At 33.9% G+C, this 22,615-nt stretch overlaps 1 protein-coding gene across 1 annotated transcript; it reads right to left on the bottom strand.

Annotated features, from left to right (window-relative positions):
• Positions 1-18,099: 18,099 nt before the first annotated feature.
• Positions 18,100-19,965, bottom strand: LOC149579942 (S-type anion channel SLAH4-like). Its single transcript, XM_089812741.1, has 3 exons — positions 19,527-19,965; positions 18,640-19,428; positions 18,100-18,527 (listed from the first exon to the last, which is right to left on the bottom strand). Exons 1-3 carry the CDS (start codon positions 19,923-19,925, stop codon positions 18,210-18,212), a joined length of 1,506 nt encoding a protein of 501 aa, XP_089668867.1. The 5' UTR covers positions 19,926-19,965; the 3' UTR covers positions 18,100-18,209.
• Positions 19,966-22,615: the final 2,650 nt, after the last annotated feature.

The following is a 22,615-nucleotide window of genomic DNA, read 5'->3' as shown; positions in this document are numbered from 1 at the left end:
AGGAATAATCACATCCATCTTAAGTATTGCCATAGCTTTTCGATAATCTTGCAAATAAAGATGAAACTCAAAATGATTTTGACAATAATAAGTTTCATGTACATTGTTTATGCATACAAAATAGGGGCACAACTGCTCAAATAATCTTCAACAAATTTTCATATTTGCAAATTCCTTTTTGAAAGCTTCAAACAATTCACTTTTGATTGTGTCTACAGAGTTTTTTGTGTGTGCAATTTGTATACCCGTCTCTTCATCTTTCATCTATATAGTGTATCTTCTATGTGATGAAACACATCAGTGGATGGTCCAATATTCAACAATGTATCTTCTAACATCTTCATAAATTCTATATTTTCAAGGAAGCCTACAAATATGTTGGAAAATTTTAGGTCTCCCCATTTTAAAGTCCCTTTTTTGGTGTATTTTCAATGCAAAGTTCATATATAGGCTCCCCCTAGGTGACTATCTTCTCATCAATTCCATAACACCTGCCCTTTCTATAATTTTCTAAGATTTCCCTACTTAGTTACCCTCCCTACACCTCTATGGTGGATTCATGAATTTCCTATGCATCATGGTGTTTGATGATCTAGGTTGGGTGGGTCTCTATCTAGGCATCTTCACAACAAGAAGAGAGTCTATTCTACAATATCATTCTATCTACAAGCATGTGCTCCCTTTAGTTTCTAACCATTTGGTTGATCTCCCTTCACTAACAAACCCCCTCAAGAACGATACCAAACATTACAACACTAAAGGCATCCAGAAACATTTTCTTAGGCTGAATTGAAGAGAGCTTATAAGAGGAATTCTAAATTAAAGCTTTGAAATCCAAAAAGTGGAGATACAAAATCAAATTCTCATTTTGTGCATCAATGTGGAGTTCCAACTATTCATGTTTCTCTCCTATGGAAATGAAAGCACTCAAGTGTATTTCTAAACCTTTGGAACAAAGAGTTTGATCTCAGATTAGATCTTATGGCCCCTGGTTTCCCACTAATATGAAATGATCATACTTTACTAATCTATGGTTAATGAGAGCCATTAATCCCCCTCAATGTAAAGATAAACATCGAAGAGATAAAGAGGAAAAGAAAGTAAATGGATTCAAATATTTCTAAGCATTGAATTCTTCAAAGAGTATGTGCTTCAATGGTTCTTTTCTAACCAAAGGGGTATCCATGAAGCTTCTCTTTTGGAGGATATAAAGGACAAAGGATCTCAAAGTCAGATGTGAAATTATTCTATGCTAGATTGAAGTTTTTGATAGACAAGTATGTAAACCACAAACTCGATAATGAGAGGGAGACATAATAAAAATGGAGAATGTATGCATTGTGAGGATATTTGAAATGAATATCAACTATTGATCTACCAAAGGGAAGGATAAATTGTAATTTAGCTAAGTTCTCAAACCTTGTAAAAGACTTATGTGTTTTGAAGGTAAACCTAATGAACTATGTCAAAGCCCAAGAATATGCCTTTAGACATTTTGTTTTCTAGCTTCTCTAAAGACAAAGGGGAGTGAAAAGTATAAAGTTAAGTCAAAAACTTATTTAAAATAACTTTAACCCAAAAGAACACATTTTATAAAGAAACTATTCACTTTAGAGATTTATCTAAAATACTTTACCTCAAAGCTTAAAAGAATATATAGCATTTCAAAGTTTCCTAGAAAGTGCAACACTCCAAAACGTAAATGGATAATGTAAGTAAACAAAGACTCTCAAGAAAATATTTTTTCCATGTCATTGACTCTCCAAATGATAAGTCCACTAAACAAGCTAGTTCTGATGGGATTTTAAAGATGGTAAGATTTTGATTCTTAAATAAAAATTCATGAATGCTAGTAGAGGCGAGATGTGTGAGGTTCATAGAAAACTCCCATTGGTGAAGAGACACTCATTTTACTATTTCTCAAAGCGATTACCTCCTGGCTAAGTTCTCAAGCTTGAATCATTTATGTGGAAGGAGAATGTTCTTAATAATTTTAGACACATGAATTCTTCATGGCTGTAGTTGAATAGATGATCACTTGTATCCGATTGACCTATGTAACCTAGTAAACAACTACAAGCTGCAAATAAGGATGGTGAGATAAACTCAAGCATTATCATAGAGAAAGAATAAGTGACTGATGCACAATCATATTTTTAGAAGACCTATAGTGCATAGGTAAATTATGGATAAATATAGATGAATGTAGGGCCATTTCTTTAGAATAGGCATACTAGCCAATTGGATGTCTAATCCTAAAGTGGAAGAACCTCATCTTCACTTCTTCTCTAGGCTACTTTTTTGTAATGAATAACTTCTATCAATTCGCCTATCTATATTTAGCTCTATTCCTCCTTTTCTTTTTAGCAATATAAAATAATTGATGGATAGAGGCCAAGTAACAAAGGGCCTATAAATGTAATCTCATTTGAATGAATAAAGGGCAGCAGTTTTCTATACATTCTTCCCTTAATAGATGGGACTACTGAGTGAGACATGAAGTTGTAGAGATGGTTGATTGACGAAAAGGTTGGGAATGGTTTGAATCTTTGTAGCTTATTGGTTTAAGTAATTCTCATGATTTATTGTAACTTTGATTCTTTCATTGTCACCTTAGTGCCAAGCCAGGCCTATTAGTCTATTTGAGGATTGGAGTGTGAATTGATTAGAAAGTAACTGATACTAGTTTTCACATGGACTAAGATCCATTTAGCTTAGGAAGAGTTCTAGTTTTCATTGTGTTGACATTTAGTTAGTTCAAGTGCATGTAGAAGTAGATAGTAGTTTAGAGTTAATCCTAAAATCTACCTAAGTAGATAGTAGTTTAGAGTTAATTGGTTCTTCCTCTATTGCTCTCAGGTTAAGAACATACCTTTAAATTAGGACCAATTTACTACCAATCTCTGTAGAGGGGATTTGTACCCTTAAAATTTAGGGGTGTTTGATAGAGCACCTACCTACACCCAATCTATTGCTATCAATTTGTTTCTTTAGTTTTGGGCAAAGAGACGAGGCTAAGACCATTTTCAAGAAAAGGACAATCTATTATTCAACATTTTTTGGGAACTCGACTGGGGATAATCTGTCATGAGTTCCTAGTTATTAGTTGGAAACCAATATTGTTTTATGCATCATTAGTTTCAAATAGTTGGTTCAAATCTAAAGGCTCCTCCCCAAGGATGGAGGATGTCGACTCTGTTTAAAGGACTTATTTCTATTAGTTTAGAGGGTCTAGTTTGCACACATGGCTATGGTGGTTTCTTAGTCATGGCAGCCCCATTTTCATCCACTTTCTCTATCATGTTACACCACCCTACCAGAGGGTTCAAGAAATCACTATCCTAAGTTTTTAGGAGAAAAAGATGAAGATCTTGAGTAATACATTAGAGCCTTAAGTGTTTCATGTGCATTTCTTTGAGTAGTAGATGAAAATATATTTGTAAGACTCTTTGTTGAGTTTTTTATTGGCCCAACTGGTGCATGGTTCCATTACTTAAAGGACAGAAGCATCACAGGATGGAAAGTGTTGGAAGCAAAATTTCTTGGTAGATTCAAACTAGTTGTAGATGTATTTTTCCTATTGTTTAGCTTCATCCAAATGAGAAAAAGGGACAACGAGGGGATATGAGAATTTATGAAATGTTTTGACTAAACATTAGCCTACATCCCTCAGGAAAGCAGTCCCAACATGATGAATCAAGTCTCAATATTTATTAAATATATGGACCTTGAGGTTTGAAACTATCTCAATTAGGCTAAGGTATGCAATCTTCAAGATTCCAAATAAGATTTTGTTAAAATTGAAGATGATTTGCTATTATCGAGATGGATAGAGGAAAATAAAATTATTAAGGTCCCTTAGGTAGAAAATGTTTGAATCTCGAACTCTTAGTTCAAAAACCATCAAAATATGAATTTGACAATCTTTGATCGTGAGCATTTTCAATTTAGTGATTTAAATGCTAACCCTTGCATGGCTAAGATATATCACTTTTCCTATGAACAAGATCCAAATGTAAAAAGAGAAAATTACAACTAGCTTATGTCTCAATCAACTCCTATTCTTCATAGAGTCTTCGCAAGTGAGGAGACCACCATCAACGAAAGTCCCATTCCTAGTAATGCTTTGAGTTTCATAAATTTCATTTTTGGTTGTGATGTTTTAATGACCGATCATGACTAGGAGCAAGACAAAATGGATGAAAAAAATATAACTAGGAAAAAAGCCCTCTTTTTTTCTTATAAAGACAAGAGTACCATACCTCAAGATGAAAAAGCTCTAGTCATCCCAATCTCTAGCATGGATAAGGAAGAGGATCAACATGAAGCCACTCAATCCCTTGAAGATAAATTATTGATAAGCCTATTTAAAGAGCTTGAAATGTTGAATATGATGGATCTGTTGAGTAATGTTTTGTTTCTAGAAATAGAGAGATTCAATTTTGATGAAGGAACTCATCTTGTTTTAGAAAACATGCAAGATAAAAATAATCATGTTTGCTACCAATCAAAATATGAGGTTTTTGGTTTCAATGAAAGAGTAGTAGAAACTCCAAAGGATGGTATCAAGTTTATCAAGGATTAGGAATTAGTTGACACTATTTTATAGGCTGAATATGAAGCCTTTCATGTTACTTGAGAATGTTATTCCTCAGGCCATCCTGTAGTCAAATCTGAAAACCATAATTTCAATACCTCCTTGTGTGAAGTCTTTTCTCAGAATGAGGCTAATGTATTTTCTATCATAGACTCTGCAAGTCTAGGCAAAATAGAAAGATCTAAAGCACTCACATTATTTGAAGATGAAGATTTTATTGAGCCATTACACCTTCAAGCATGTTTAGCATGCTTAACAGGCCATTCTCTGCATAACGGATAAATCTTCAAGAAATCCTTGGGGGCCATCAACTAAGAAAATTAAGAATAAAATGACTCACATGTGGATCTACTAGATGCATTAATGTTGGATAAGGTGGTTTTAGATTTGGTTCCAATAAAGTATGATGTATATATTCCTGAATATACTTACTTAATGATGGATTATGCTTCTTCTTGCTTTGAAAAAGTCACAAATGTTGAGAACCACTTAAAGGGTTAAGACCTTGTGGATAGTAACTAGACAATTAGTATAATCTCCCCTCTGGTGTTTATTAAGCCAACTATTTCTAAGTCATAAATTAAGAATGACTTTATAAGTTCTTCATTGAATATTAAAGAGGGAGAAGAGATATATGATGAATCATGGTTGTTTGGATTGGAATGGTAATACAGAATGTTTATGTATTACAACAGGTTAATTAGAGTCGTCATGCAAATTTTTGGAGGAGTTGTACTTTGGAGATGGAACCCAATATTGAGACAAGGCTTGTATTTTTTCCAACCAGAAAATGGTTTCACTTGAGTAGTCAATTCCTACTAATTTTAAGGTGGGATTTTTCCTGCCTATGTAAACCGTTAATTAGTTGGTGTGTGCTTAGCTTAACTCCTACATTCCATGTGTTTGTGTTGATTTCTCTTGCTCTACACCACCTAATTTATTTGCAAAACCCTGTGCTAACTCATGAATTTTTAACCCAATGGTTAAGGCACTAGTCTATGCAAATTTAAACTGTGTTCATCTGTAATAAAGAAAAGGGTAATCTATTGTCGTTGTATTTTCTCTATTAGAAATAGTCAAAAACCCATGCCAGTCAAATCCACATCAGCTTCTGTTATAATCACTACAGATTTTCTTCCTAAAAGGATATGGATGTTGTCCTCCAGAATAGGTCATACAACTCTATAAAATCCACATCTCCTTGTGGACTAAGTCTTATAGCTCATGCAGCCATCCACTTGTCAAAAGCCTAGAATTTTCCTCTACTGGTTTTATAGATGGAATCCTCTATTTATAGAGGCTATGTAATTGGTTGTTGGGGTGCAGCTAGATCAATATGAATATTGAAAGTTATATTTCTTGTGATCTGCTATAACCATTTTTAGTTGATTCATAGTTTTAATTTTTAATATGGTATCAGAGCAAGGTTTAGCCAAATTCAACTGGAGATTTATTTAGAAATTCAGCTAGAAATATTGCTAGAGGGTTTTGCTGCAGGCAAATAGTTTGCTGAAAATGGTTTTTTTGCAGGGCTGATTTTTTTTGGAGTGATATTTGGTTACAGGGCTGTTATGCTACTGGAATATTGCTAGATTTGTTTGAAGGCTGATTTTTTTGCTAACATGGGTTCTTCAAATGAAGTTTTGCCTATCTTTGATGGAAGTGGTTTTGCAGATTGGAAGATTGGAGTCAAGAATGGTCTAAGAGAGAAGGCTTTATGGAGGTTAGTAAATAAAAAAATTGGGGAACCTCAACAAACTGATAGAGAAAAGGAGTTGTGGAAATGCAAGTTAGAGCAAGCTAGAGAAGATATGTTGTTGTCAAACGAAAAGAAAGGATGATCATTGAAGTCAATGTTTGCAATATGAAGATCACAATAGTGATGGTTGTAGCAAGAGGTGTGCTATCGGTTGTACCCGACACTTCAAAAAAATTTACTATATTGATGAACCATGTATCTGAAAAATATTTCTAGAGAACTAGCGAGCACAGTGGCTAGGTACCCATGTGACTCAGTAGATGGAATATTTTTCATATGGACTCAATATTAGTATGTTAGAGAAAATTTTAGAGTTGGTTTAGCTATCATTGGATCAATGGTTTTGTGAAGTTTGAAGGGTTTGTGGTAATCCAAAACCACTTTTTTAAGTAAATCTATTGAACGGTTTGTGGTAAGCCAAAACCACTTATTTAGGTGAAAAACCTAAAAGTCTTGAAGGGTTTGTGGTAAACAAAAACCACTTGTTTGGGTGAAATATCCTAAAGCATTTTTTTCTGAAGAGTTTGTGGTAAGCTAAAAACCACTTAACAAGAAAAATGAATTTTCTATGTTTTAAATGGGTACCTCAAAAGGCTTAATGCCGGGACCTATCATGTTTAAATTTTTTATTGTAATTTCTCCCATTAAAAGAGTCTTTAGTGGTAGAAATTAAGGGAGGATGTTAGAAATAGTCAAAAACCCATGCCAGTCAAATCCACATTAGCTTCTGTTATAATCACTACATATTTTCTTGCTAAAAGTATATGGATGCTGTCCTCCAGAATAGGTCATACAACTCTATAAAATCCACATCTCCTTGTGGACTAAGTCTTACAACTCATGCAGCCATCCACTTGTCAAAAGCCTAGAATTTTCCTCTACTGGTTTTATAGCTGGAATCCTCTATTTATAGAGGTTATGTAATTGGTTGTTGGGGTGCAGCTAGATCAATATGAATATTGAAAGTTATATTTCTTGTGATCTGCTGTCACCATTTTTAGTTGATTCATAGTTTTAATTTTCAATATTCCCTCTCTTGATTTCTCTGTGCAGTGTTTTTCCAGTCTCTTGAGCAAAACGTAGAGGTCTAGGTTCCTACTCAGGCATTCACATGCCTAAGCCCCCAAGTTAGAGCCCTCTTTTGGAACATTTTAGGTCTCCTCAATTTTAAGCTCCTTGATTGGTGTATTTTCAATGCAAATTTCATATCTAGGCCCCCCCTAGGTGACTCTCTTCTCAGCAACTCCATAACGCTTGCCCTTTCTATGGTTTTATGGCATTTCCCTCCTCTAGTACCCTCCTTACACCTCTATGTAGAATTTGTGACTTTCCTCTACATCATGGTCATTGATGATGTTGAATATCATTCTATCTACAAGCAAGTGCTCTCTTTAGTTTCTGACCATTTGATTGATCTCACTTCACTGGCGAACCCCATCGAGGAAGATCTCGAACATTACAAAACTAAAGGTATCCGCAAAAATTTTCTCAGGATGAATCAAAGAGAGTTTATTAGAAGAACATTAAATTCAAGCTTTGAAATCCAAAACGTAATAAAATTCTCATTATGTGCATCGATGCAGAGTTCCATCTTTTGTGTGTTCCTCCTATAAAAATGAAAGCACTCAAGTGCATTTCAGAAGCTTTGGAACAAAGAGTTTAAACTCAGACTAGATCTGATGGGCCCTTCTTTCTTGCTAATATGAAATGATCACACTTTACTGATCACGGATTAACAAGAACCATTGATCCCCCTTGAAGTAATGATAAACATCTAAGAAATAAAGAGGAAAAGCAAGTAAATGATGCAAATATTTCCAAGTGTTGAATTCTTCAGAGAGTATGTGCTCCAATGGATCTTTTCTGACCACAAGGGTATCCGTGAAGCTTCCCTTTTAGAGGATGTAGCAGACGAAGGATCTCGAAGATAGATGTGAGATTATTCTATGCCAGATTGAGGTTTCTGATGGAGAAGTATGAAAAGTACAAACCTAATAATAAGAGGGAGACATCATAAAAAATGGAGAATGTATGCATTGTGTGGAAATTTCAAAATGAATCTCGACCATTGATTTGTCGAAGGGAAGGATAAAATGTAATTTGGCTAAGTTCCCGTACCTTGTAAAAGACTTATGTGTTTTCAAAGTAAACCCGATTGGCTAAATCAAAGCCCAAGAATATTCCTTCCGAGATTCTATTTTCTGCCTTCTCTAAAGGCAGAGGGCAGTGCGATGTATAAAATTAAGCCCCAAACTTATTGAAATGGACTTCAACCTGAAAGCACACATTTTATAAAGGACGTCCTTGCTTCGAAAAGTCATCCAAACTACTCCACTCTGAAGCTTAGAAGAATATAAATTATTTTGGAGTTTCCTGGAAAGTGTAATGCTCGAAAATGTAAAAGGAAAACCTAAGGAAATAGAGACTCTTGGGAAAATATCATTTTCACGCACCGGCTCTCCAAATGCTAAGTCCACTGAATAAGCCAGTTCTGACGAGATTCTAAGATGGTAAGATACTGATTCTAAAATATAATGTCATCAATGCCAGTAAAGGCCAGATGTGTGAGGTTTAGAGATGACTCCCATTGGCGAACAGGTAGTCGTTTCACTATTTGTCAGAATGATTACCTCCTGGCTCAGTAATCAAGCCTGAATCAACTCTTTAGCAGGAGAATGTGCTTAATCATTTTAGACACACGAATTCCTCATGGCTGCATTTGAATAGAGAATCACTTGTATCCGATCGAGCTACAGAACCTGGAAAACAACTGGAAATGGTAAATAAGGATGGTAAGGTGAACTCAAACATCATTACGAAGAAAGAATGAGTGATTCATACACAATTAGAATTTTACATGACCTATAGTGCATAGGAGAATGAAGGATAAATATAGATACATGCGTGGTCATTAATTTAGAATAGAAATACCAGCCAGTTGGATGTCATATTTAAAAGTGGAAGAACTTCATCTATTCTGCTTCTCTAGGCTACTTTTTAGTAATGGATAACTTCTTTTGGTCTGCCTATCTATATTTATCTCTATTCCTTCTTCTCTTAACGGCAACGTACAATAATTGATGTGTAGTGGCCAAGTAACAAAGGTCCTATAAATGTAACCTCATTTGAATTAACAAAGGGTAGGAGTTTTCTTTGCAATCTTTCCCCGATAGTTGGGACTACTAAGTGAGACTCAAACTTGGATAGAGGGTTGATTGATGAAAGGGTTATGAATGGTCTAAAACTTGGTAGTTTATTGGGATAAACAATTCTCGTAATTGATTTTCACTTTGATTCTTTCATTATCACCCTACTGTCGAATCAAACCTATTAGTATATTTGAGGATTGGAATATAAACTGCTTGGAAAGTCATTGATAGTGCTTTTCACATTGACTAGGATCCATTTAGATCAGGAGGCATTCCATTTATTTTATTTTATTTGTATTCAATTAGTTTAGGTGCATGTAGAAGTAGATAGTAGTTTATAGTTAATTCTAAAATTTGGCTAAGTATCCTATAGTGATAGATCACTTGGTTCTTCATCTATTGCTCTAAGGTTAAGAGCATACCTTTAAGTTAGGACCAATTCACTATCATTCTTTGTAGAGGAGAGTTGTACCCTTAAAATTCAGGGGTCTTTGATAGAGCACCTACCCAGACCCAGGCTAGTGGTATTAGTTTGTTTCTTTAGTTTTGGGCAAAGAGTCGAGCCTAAGACTATTTTAAGGAAAAAGACAATTTGTTATCCAACAAAATATAGATTCAAACTCAGACTCAGAAATGCAAATATTAGATTATATCTTCTAACATCTTTAGAAATTCTATCTTAAGGCAAGGACTCAAGCTCTATAGAGCCCTTGTTTAGATTCACTTAATGTTGCCTACCCTCCAAAGACATTGAATAATGGCATATAAGATTATCACTTATGTAGGGATTGGTTTTGTTGATGATATTTTTCTAACTTAATTCATATCCAATCTTTATAAATCATTATCTAATTTTTGTTTACTGCGAATTTATTTTGTTTTTACACTTTTGTTTTCTTTTTTTTCTTGTTTATTTTTAATTTACATTTTAGATTAATAATTTTAATGTTTTTGATAGATAAAGTGGCATATGGTTTGAATCCTTAAACAAAAGCTATCATCATGTCCAATGTAAAGAAAGGAAAGTGTTTAAAAAAAGTGAGGCCCTTTAAAAACCAAACTATTAGACAAGTAGAAGTGAACCAATAAAAATTAGCAACTATCAACTAGCACAGGTGAAAAACTAATAGCCACACAGTGACACCAAATCCTGGTACTATAACAAATCTACAACACATGACCACTGAGCTTTCTAAATAACTTGAACTTATCTCAAAAGGAGGGCTACTTAGAGGGCCTAGAAGAAGCCACAGCTTCAAGACCCACTACTTTCTTAAAAATCACCTGAAGATCCTCGTCTTCACCATGAATTGTCTCCCTCCTTTTCCTTTATTATTTTGTTTCCTTCAAATCACTTTAAGCCTTGCCAATGGAGATCTCCACTCTATCCTAGAAAGCATTTTGTTGAGTAGCCAAATTCTTGACTTGATCCCCTAGCTCAATGTGAGACTCCTTCATAGATACCAAAGCAATGAGGATTTTTCTCTTCTCTTCCTTGGACTAGACTAGGGCATAACTCTCCAAAATTTGCCCCTTCAACATTTCCTAGCTACACAATTTATCCTCAAAATCTCTTCCTAATTTTGACAATGATTCATCGCTTATCTATTTCGTCGAGTCCTCCACCTTCCATTCTATTGGTTCTCAAATTTGTTGGTTGAATTCCTATGACCCTTGCCCACTCAATGTTGGGAATCTCAAGACAATCTTGGCCAACTTTGGACACTGAAACTTAATTATTTAATCTCTACACATTGAGTAGCCGACCTAGGTAGGTGTACCTTTGTCTCAAGCCCTGTATTTAGGTTGAGGCTTACTTTTGTAGACTTTACAACTAATGCTCTTAAGTTGGCAATTTTTTTCTCATGGAGAAATCAAATGTATCAATGTTGTGACTAAGTATGAGGGTTAGCAACTAATGAAGGGTAGAAGCAAGAAGTTGGGTCTCAATTCTGTCGAAGTTTGTGGATTGAGATCATGCTTTTTTAGAAATGGGTACCTATTTTAGGCTCGGGTACCCAATCCTCAATTTAAAAAATGGCCACCCATTTTTCAAAAATCGAGTATCCATTTTTATTTTCAAAAAATGGGTACCCATTTTTGAAAAAAAAAAAACAATGAATTTTTAAAAACGAGTACACATTTTTTATTTTTAAACAATGGGTATCTGTTTCTAAAATGTTCAATTTTTTTATTTTTAGGGGGATTTTGAATGCATTTTAAATGTTCCTTTTAATTTTTCAAAATGGGTACCCATTTTTTGAATTTCAAATAATGGGTATCCATTTCTTATAGCATGGGGTTGGATTTTCTTCCCTCCCTTAGATTTTGGTTTGGGATAGGCTTGGTGAGACCAAAGCCTATGCCTTGACCTCTCAAGATTTGGCTAATGCATTGAACTAACAAATCCATGCCTTGTAATAATTTTTAGAGGGTCTTCCTGATCAAAAATTTTTATGAAACAAAAACCCATTAGAGTTCTTGTTGTCTTAATTACAAAAATGTAAATTTTTTACTGTTATGATTTTTTTTTTTTTTTGCATTATTTTTTAGCCAAATGTGGTACTTAAATGTAAAATAGTGAGGTTCACTAAAACTTTAATATTTTTTTTATTTTAAGGTTTTTCTTGAATTAATTGATATGTCATCAATCTACATACAATTCTTCTAAAGTTTTAAAAAAAATTTTAAAAAATGTATGAATAAAGTGAAATTTTGATCAAATTATGGTATTTGTATGCGAGAGGTTTTAAAATCTACCTTTATAGCCAATTAAAAATTAATAATAATAATATATTCAATGAAAAATTAAGAAAAAAATATTATCATAAATCTTTAGTGTGTTAAGTAACTTCATTTAAAAAGATTTACAAAAAAAATCTATTTGTGTCAAATTATGGTGTCCATACACAAGTGTGGTATGGTCCTAAAACAGGCATTTTGAAAAAATAATTTTTTAAGATCCATACAAAAAAAAACTATTATATGGATACACAAATAAATTACATTTTTTAAAAGTAGATTCAAAACACTACAAGTATTATTTTTGAAGTTTTTCTGTATTAAATATCTAAAAGCATCAAATTTTGACATCAATTGATAAGAAATTTCAAAAATAGGAGAAAACCTTCCACTTTTTGCCCAAAAGTGAGACCCAACTCCTTGCACTTACCTTGAAGTGTAATAAAATATTTTTATGATGTATGTAGGGGGATACGATAAGGAATATCACCTTCCACAAAATTATACTTATCTTTAGAAGAAACAAAAATCCAATCATTTTTTCATTAGGAGAATAGAGTTAGTTTCAATGTTTACTGTAAAACTCAAACTACTTGGAGACGAGTGTGCTACTATCAATTGCTGGAAAGATAACTAAAATTCCAAAATCTCTAGTTAGATGTATTTAACTTTGAAATATATGAAGACCAATTACAAAAAAAAACACAAAACAAAAAACAAAAAACAACGATATAAGTCGAAGAGGAAAATTCACAGACAACAATATTGATGATCAATTCATGGACATTAGAATAGAAGTAGAATATTTTTATTAATTCTAAAAAGATGAGTAAAATTGTGTTGTGATTGGTTTCCATATGTATCCTACCTTTCATACATATACATTTATCAGTATCTCTTTATATCTTGTTATCTTTGATTGTGTATCATATTTTTTTCTAAGCTCCCAGTACCCTTTCTTATAGAAAATGAAAAGGTGCAAAAAGCTTTAGACCTTTACAAAAATAAACTAGCTTAATATAACTAATTTCAACTGTTCACCAAGAATTGTAATAACAAAACTGTAAAAGTTAAAGAAACCTATAGTTCTCACATCACATCGAGAATCTCATCAAAATGCTAGTTCCCTTGAAGGTCTTGAAATTTTGCAAGAATGGAACAAACTTCAGCCTTGTCTTTCTTGAGCTCCAATTCATTGCTATCACTAGAAAAGCTTTCATAACTAGTTCTATATTTGTCAAACAACAACATACATAATCTTGAGAACATCCAACTAGTCTTCCTTGGTCGGAGTCCAATCCGGTTTCATAATAGACCTCATATTTTCCTTTATATTATAGGCTTCAATTACTAATACCATGGTTGTTTATCATCTAAAACTCCAAATAAAATAAAAAAGATTATATTGCAAGAATGTTGTTGATGAGCGACCTCATGATGTCCTTTTAACAATGGTAAAAAATGCATTAACTTCAACCATCATTCCACATGTGCTAAAAAAACGTTATTATCACATCTAATTCAATATTAATTTAAGACCAACAAATATACTTAGCTATTTCACACACTTTTTCTTTCAAGAGGTTAAAAAACAATTTTGCATATTTTCCTATTAACATTCATTTTCATAATTATGACCTTGAAGAAATATGCATCCTGTGAAGTTGCAAAATTGAGACAACTCTCTTTCATGACTTGAGAAGTCACAAAATCAAACTGACAAGAAATCATAAGCTACGAAATCATGAAATCAGATAAGAAAGATTATGCCTTGTGTGAAATCATGCAATCAGATGGTTAACATTTAATGTTTAGTAAAATCAGACATAAAAGGTTATATCAATCTCCAAAAGTTCAAAATCAACCCACTCACTTTATATCACCCACCTGACATTCTAAATTTTCGATTTTCTATGCCTTACAAATTTTATTATTCTAAAATATTCAAAAATCACTATTTTGCAACCCTGCTCAATCCAAGACTCCAAAAATTAGAAATGACTCATTCTAAGCAATTTTTTTGTGGATTTTCATTAGTGGCTCTTTCTGGGGACTCATATTACTTTAGAATAGGATGAGAATGTAGTCATCTTTGGAACAAAAATAAGAAAAAGAAGTAAAATTAATCATATTCTAATCATGTACAACTAATAGACATGTCATTTTTAAAAGAAAAATGGTATAAGATAATGTCCATGTAATAGAAACTCCTATATGGTCCCATTAGCATCTTGTAAAAAGAATACGAGCTATCAAGGATGATCTCCTCAATCACTATCAAAATGTTAGGATCAAATTGGATCTTCAAGGAAAAGCTAGATCGTTAGGGGTGAATTGGTTTATCAAGGGAAATTTGGTTCATCAAGGATACAATACAACCTTGACTTTCTATGTCCAATGCTAATTCTAATTTTTTAGTTTCAATAAAGTCGAATAGGGTACTTAGATATGTAACATGTTCATCAATCTGAGATCTGCAACCAAAAAATAGCTTTTATGGTAGTCTGCATTGGTCAAACCCCAATTTAGGAATTAATCACGAATTGAAATAATTGAATTGTAGTTCAATGTAAAGTAAATGTATGAATTCACCATACAATAATAGTATCTCTTGTATTGGATGTAGTGTGCTCACTTCACCAATTGATTTGGATCAAGAAAATGAAGATTATTGAATTTAGAAGATGAGACAATAAATCTTGAATGGATTGAAGGAGATATTGAAGATGGCTCCAATAATAGCTTCAATTCTTAAATCCTTCATCTTCAATGGAGGAAATTCTTGAAGAATGCTTGAAGGATTGAGTGCTTAAGCAAGATTTCTTGATTATATAATGCTTGGATATTTTGATTTCTTTTGAACATGAAAGGAGAAGGCTCCCCTTTATAGAGATTTCAAAGTGGCCAATTTATCAAACTTTATAATGAGGTGAGATCCATCTTAAAGTGGAGCAATAAATGCTTGAGCATAATAAGATTCCTTGGGGGGAGTAAATTAAGGATTATTTATTGGAATCAATAAAGGGTCTATCCAAATTATAAAATAGGAGGAGAAACATAATATTAATGTATAGGGGAGATAAAATATTATTTAAGATAGAATAAATTTTAAATTATTTAATAAACAAGGAAAAAATATTTAAGGGAAATAAAGGTCTAACCCATTTATATTAATTCTAAATTAATAAAAGGTCCAATTAGATGAAATTAAGTATTGAAATGGAGGAAAAATACAAGATAAATGCAAATTCAAGTGATAGAATTTCATTAAATAGGTGCTAAACCTTCATTAAATTAGAGTGCTTCCAAATTAAGATGGTATATTTAGACCCCATTTTAGAGAAAGTATGGACTCAATCCAAACTCTTGGTAATGTAGAGCACAAAGCATGAGATAATCTTATTATGATGAAGGAGACCAATAGTTATCCAAGTCCCAAATAGATTATGCCCTTGATAACTCCGAGATCATAGTAAGAGAGATCACTAAATGAAAAGTAACATATAGGGAAAGGGAGTGATTATCTTGCCAGGTAGAGTGCCCACCTTACTATGAATCACTTAAAAGAGTTGTTGCAAAAGATGGCATTGAAAGAGTCCAACGGGGTGATAACCTATTAGTCAACCCATCAAAAGGCCCATCCATAAATCAACATTCTTTATATTACCATGGTAAGGCCGAGTAATAATGTGTTACCTATGTATGGAACTTTAGAAAATTATTATGTGTGGCCCATAGATGAGATTGAGCATATGTGTGTGCAAAGGAGAGAGAGACTCAATGTCAAGGATTCTCTCTTCCCAGAAAGAATCCATGCTTTATGATTATGCCTAATCCATAAAGGGAATATATATTTAAAAGGGAGGGATGAAGTAGTAATGCATAGATTTGAGGATACCCTAGGAAGCATACCAAGCCCATAAGGCTAGAGCACCCAACGAAATAATCATAATCCATATTTACTAATCCATGAGAAAGATCTGAGAGTGTGCAAGGATAGGTCAAATTATCTAGCAGGTGTGTGTATGATGCTAGTTAGCCAAATCCAAGACATATGAAAATAAGGGGAATATGTATGCCTCCCTTAAGATGGAAAATCATTTTTTTTTTTTTTTTAACATATTAAGGAAATGATGATGAAGTATAAAAAAATCTCGGCATAGAGATGGCATCCACAAGAAACACCCAGTCCAAACCAAAGAGGTCACAACCCTATGAGGTCAAGGAAGCGTAGAGTGAAATGAGATGCCATATAAAAAGTAAAAAAGTAAATCCTTGAAAAGCATAACACAATATTATGAGTCTCCAAGGTAAGTGATCTATCTACCATGAAAACCCAATTTCTAATAATATAAGATTGGGCATAACCTGACGAGCAAATAACATTCATCCAAAGGAAATAGTGAATCCTTGAAAGAATGAACAATATGGATGATGTTCACTTGCCCCCAAAGTGTAGAAACAAAGTGAAAAGAGGACCTGTTATACTACTGACAAAGCAGACCATGTATGAAAATGAGCCCACAAGACAAAGGCTGACAATGTTACATGGTGTAGAGCAACATAATAGGGACTGAAATGTTATTTAGAGAAATGAGGATTAACGTAGATCTCATTATAAGGAGATATATGAATAACCTTATTATCAACAATTTTTTAAATCTTAAATGTCAAGCTTGATAGTTATTAGTAGAAGTTTTGGCTATGTTTCTTTGTACGTTTTGAAAGATCAAACTTTACTTTAGTGACACTATTTAATTAAAAGAAAATATCATTATATCCAATGTACAGATATGAAAAATATAACAGTATTCAAAACCTAAGTATATGTAAATCTCAATTTAAAACATTATATGTATTGTGTTGGAAAATATTGTATCGTTTCAAACTTCAATACTGTAATTCATAATCTAATTTTAATTTTATCTATTATTTAGATTTGAATTTCAAAAATCAAACATTTCCGTTCTGAAAACTGTTCAGCCAAAAATGACTATTATCACAAATTTACAAATTTAATAATGAAATTTTCTAAAAATAGAGTTGTATTAGAGTTGTATTCAAATGCTCAAGCCTGTATAAGTCTTTAATTTCTGAGTTGTTACAATTTGGATTAAAAGGTTCGGTTTATCGCAGCCTCGTAGAATTCTAATTCAGTAGTCTATTCTGCCTGAAGTCATTCAAATGTTAAAAGAACATTGAACGGGATGTGGAGGCGGAGGGATGATAAATTGCGTCGAGCGGTATCTTATGTAAAGCTTGTCAATGTCACAGGTCAAATTCAATGGCTAGACAGTGAAAATATGGACCCACTGTCCATTTCTGTTTTGTGGTATTTTAAAATATGCTCTGCTTCGTTGAATACTTAAAAAGTTAGGAATTTGTCCACATCTTCAAAAGTTAAATAGCCGATAAGATGCACCAGACGTTCTGTGACTTCTAAATTAATTAATAAATTCCCAAAACGGTACATATGGTACATATACCTACGCGGGGTAGGCAGTTCAACGGTTGCTATCTGAGGACGTTCTTGTATGCCGTGCGTACGGAATGGAAAGATTCAAGTTTGTACAAAACCACTCGATTAGACGAGAGGTACTTAATTCGTCGGTCGATTACTTTCGGCGGTAATAAGTGAACGGGTCAAATTTGGCTTTCCTAAACTGGATTCGAGTGTACCGCTTTAGCAAACATCTTATATTTCATTAATGGATGGCCATGGTAATATTCCGATAATCCAATTCACACTTATACCGAAAGCGAGCCGAGCTTAAATTTGAATATCACAACATAAACAACGAATGCAGTTCTTATGATATTAATTATATTGTCGCAGCGCCTTGGACATGATGTTATCCTGTGAACAAATTGCTTCAAGAAAATGTTTATTACAGCAAACCAGAAATGATTAAAGAACTGGTGGCAATTGTAAATCATACTGTACAATGTATTTAAGTAAGGACTAGCAAGAGCCTCGGGATCGTTTAGCTCGCAAGACAACTTTTCTCTGAGTCTCGGAGCAAATAATGATGACGGTGTCATCGGGAAACAGGTGGTCCCTAGCTACTACCATGCTAACCATAGTTAACAGTGCAAGAATTAGTAACATCACCATGGACACAGAAGAGAGAACAAAAGCCAATGTACGAGCAATGGGATGCTTCACATTCTCTGCATATCTCAGTGCGGCCACTGATGTTGTCGTGATTGGATATGCGCATGCCCACCATATCATTGAAAATTTATGTACCCTGTTCTGGAAGAAGTCGATTCTCATTATCTGAAAGTTCAAAGGTGAAGAAAGTTTATGTAATTAGTATTCTAATTCAATTAATCTGATGCACAATTCAAATTTTATTATTTTAATTGTGCTATCTGATCACAATACTCACCAAGGCCAAGCACAAGAAAAGCGAGAGGAAAAGCAGCATCTTGGAGAACTTATCGAACGATCCAGATATTTCTTCCCACGCGAGGCTTGCCGAGCTTGGAGCTGCAACAAACAGAAAGAACACTGGGAATATCTTTCTGGAAACAGTGATGTCCGAGGAGAGTCTCTGGTAAAGCGTTATGAAGACGACCGCATAATGAATGAGTCCCACAGTAAAGAAGAACAATGCAATTTCTCTCCAATCTACCTTTGCTGCGACTCGGGCCAAAACAAAATTTCCGATTACGGACAAATGAGTGGATGGGTTTGCGACCCGAGCCAGCGACCTCTTTCCTTTGGTGAACCATTGGCCGTAAATTTTGAGCTCTAAGATTGCGATGGGAGCCATAAATATACAGCAGACCACAGGATGGACTTTGTCAGGCGCTATGTTTGAAGGAAGCCCCAGCCTTAATAACATGCCTGCGATCCACGGTACAAAGAAATAGTTCACTCTTACACGATCGAAATACTCAGTGCGAACAGTCTCGAAATGAAACACGGATTTTAGCACGTAGGCTCCCGATATCACAAGAAATCCTAATAAAGCAAGCAACCACAGCCCAAATGTGAAGTGACTGGGGATCTTGAAAGGAAAACGAATAAAAGACAAGGGGTTCTCGTCTAGAGTTTTCCAAAGAACCGTTTGACTGCAGAGGCCGAGGCATATGTGAAAGTGTCCAGAATGAATTCGTAGCAGAAATGGTAATTTAACCTGCACTTTTGAATCCACTCGCTCCTCTTTGATTTTCTATTTTACCCAACAGTAACAGTTTAAAACGACATCATTTAATAAGTGAAACTATATTTTTATATAACTTAATATGGATTTTATGCAGAATTTCATACCTGTTGGATGGATAAACAACGTTCGTAGATGCATAAATTATCCGAGGAAGGTGCATCTTTTCCACAAAATTTATTTGTAGGTGACGAAGGCCAGCTGAGGGAGGTTTGTCTTTCCGGAAATGACAGATTGTGCAAGGCCGACTGAGATTTATCTTTCCTCAACTCTTGATCTTCACAGGGATTATTTGTACTACTTCCTGATAACTCTTGCCCTTCGTAATTCCCCGAATACCATATGGGAACGATTCGCTCGGTTGCAGTCTGGAAAACATGAAATCGGGTACCTCCTGAGGCCATTGATTGTTCCACGGTAACATCTTCTAAGGGTATTGAAATCATCTTTCCATTTTGAATATCATTGGGAATTAACCTGCAGTGAATAGGAATCTGGGAGTCCATCTTCTAAAACTTCGAAGCAGTGAATCGTTAGAGCATCTTATTGCTTATATGGACAAACAAAAGGGGATAAACAAGAAAATTTGATTTTGTGCTACTATACCAGCTGTACATACTGCCTTTTCCAATTTTTTATTTTATTTTAGTGTAACAGTCCAAATAAATGTTGACTATGTAGTATGTACACTAGAATATCTAAAACTGTTTCACTTTCCGTAGACTACAATATCACCTGTTTGTCAACAGCTAATTATGTTTTCTTAAATTCACCTGCTAGCTGTGTAGCAAAGTCTCGACAGTTGACTGCTTAGATATGTGTTCTATTCTAACGACTCATCTAGAGAAATACTTGATAATTAATCAAACATTGGAAAAATAACACCATTTACGAATCGCTGTTTTCAATTGCTTTCAGTCTGACTATGGGCAAGGATTTTTATTTGTAATGCTGACATTAGACAAAACGACCAAGACAAAGTCGAAGTTAAAGAATATATTTATTTTGCTTGTATACAGACATTCCTGATCTCAAGCTGACAGGTAAGTTGATATGACATTGCAGAAATCAATTGAAGATATGTTTGAGCATTGACTAACATGAGTGTTCTATTCAGGCACAACTCTAGCAACTTGCCAAGAAATGCGTGCCATCAAGTGTCCAGGTTGGCAATGAAAATGGATCGTTTCGATTAATAAGCATCCACTTAGTCCACTTACACTACAATAGGCCATTACAGGCATTTCGTATGAAACCAATTACTTCAAATGTTTACCTATTGAGGAACTGTAAATTTCCAGCATTGCTGTGCATGACGACGAAGCAAAATCCAGATTATGATTACCACCAAGACATGTCATATCATGACCAAATCTAAAAATTACAAACTTCAACTAGGAGAATTTCACTTATATCAAGATACAAATTTGTGTGCCAATCTTTATAAATAAGAATTTGTTTATAGATGGTAAGTGTCGATTATAATTAAAGAAGATAAAAACAAGCTATCATAATAATAACTTAGAAACGAAAAAAAATTTGTTTAATGGTACCAGTTGGCTAGATCATGTTATGGTCAGTATTTTGCAAGTAACTATCAACCAAATATAGGTGTCGAATTTGCTACGTAATTTCTCAATATTAAACCTCTTTTTCGTTCGGAGCAGTATCAGACAAATTGATTTTTATAGTGACATATTGATCAGAGGATTCACAGCTATTTCAATTTCTGGAGTACAATAATTTTTATCTAAACGTTGCAGAACTTACCGAAGCTAGTTTAGCGACAGAGCTTTCAGTCCACCGACAAAAGCGGTCCTGGTTATTTTATATAATAAGAAAATATATCTTAACTTATTTAGATTCATTTATCGTTGTCTACCCTTATAATAATATGATGGCATATAACATTATCGCTTGTAAGGGATTGGTTTCGTTGATGATGTTCTTTAGAAATCACTCAAATTTGTAATTTGATGTCAAACATGATATGCTACAATTTACATGTCGAGTTCATTCATCGGTGTGCTATGTTACTATCTTTTTTTAACTGTGAATTCCTTTTATTTTTATGCTTTCGTTTACACTTTTGTTTGTTTATTTATTTTTCATTTGTCAGATTAATATTTTTAATATTTTCATTAGATAAGGTGGGAAAGGGTCTAAATCTTTCAACAAAATTAACATCATGTCTAATGGGTAAAAAGATAAGCATTCACTTTTCATTTGACAACAACATATCTTTTCTAACTTGCTCCAACTTGCATTTCCACAACTCCTTTTCTCTATCAGTTTGTTGAGGTTCACCAATTTCTTTTTCTCTCTTTTTTTCTAATATGGTATCAGAGCCTAGTTTAGCCAGGTTCAGCTGGAGATTCATTTAGAAGTTCAGCTAGAAATATTGCTAGAGGGTTTTGTTGAAGGAAAATATATTGCTGGAAATGGTTTGTTTGCAGAGCTGATTTTTTTTGGAGTGATATTTGGTTGTAGGGCTGTTATGCTGCTAGAATATTGCTAGATTTGTTTAAAGGCTAATTTTTTTTGCTAACATGGGTTCTTCAAATGAAGTTTTTCCTATCTTTGATGGAAGTGGTTTTGCAGATTGGAAGATTGCAGTCAAGAATGCTCTAAGAGAGAAGGCTTTATGGAGGTAAGTAAATAAAGAAATTGGGAAACCTCAACAAACTAATAGAGAAAAGGAGTTGTGGAAATGCAAGTTGGAGCAAGCTAGAGAAGATATGTTGTTGTCAAATGAAAAGAAAGGCTGATCATTGAAGTCAATGTTTGCAATATAAAGATCACAATAGTGATGGTTGTAGCAAGAGGTGTACTATCGGTTGTACCCGACACTTCAAAATTTTTTACTATATTGATGAACCATGTATCTGAAAAATATTCCTAGAGAACTAGCAAGCACAGTGGCTGGGTACCCACGTGACTCGGTAGATGGATTATTTTTCATATGGACTCAATATTAGTATGCTAGAGAAAAGTTTAGAGTTGGTTTATCTATCATTGGATCAATGGTTTTGTGAAGTTTGAAGGGTTTGTGGTAATCCAAAACCACTTGTTTAAGTAAATCTATTGAACGATTTGTGGTAAGCCAAAACCACTTATTTAGGTGAAAAACCTAAAAGTCTTGAAGAGTTTGTGGTAAACAAAGACCACTTGTTTGGGTGAAAGATCCTAAAGCATT

This window comes from Cupressus sempervirens, chromosome 1, assembly GCF_028749045.1.
Source record: "Cupressus sempervirens isolate cs-2001-9-10 chromosome 1, ASM2874904v1, whole genome shotgun sequence".
In the NCBI taxonomy this organism is placed as follows: Eukaryota; Viridiplantae; Streptophyta; class Pinopsida; order Cupressales; family Cupressaceae; genus Cupressus; species Cupressus sempervirens.
Note: the sequence above shows the minus strand (reverse complement) of the source record. Positions and strands in the feature narration are given on the sequence as shown.

Excerpts from the sequence above, each read along its gene's own strand:
- LOC149579942 (XM_089812741.1), bottom strand. The coding sequence starts at position 19,925 with ATGGACTCCCAGATTCCTATTCACTGCAGGTTAATTCCCAATGATATT. Across the intron at positions 19,429-19,526 it reads GTTGTTTATCCATCCAACAG|AAAATCAAAGAGGAGCGAGT; the intron begins GTATGAAATTCT and ends TGGGTAAAATAG. Across the intron at positions 18,528-18,639 it reads TTTTCTTGTGCTTGGCCTTG|ATAATGAGAATCGACTTCTT; the intron begins GTGAGTATTGTG and ends TTGAACTTTCAG.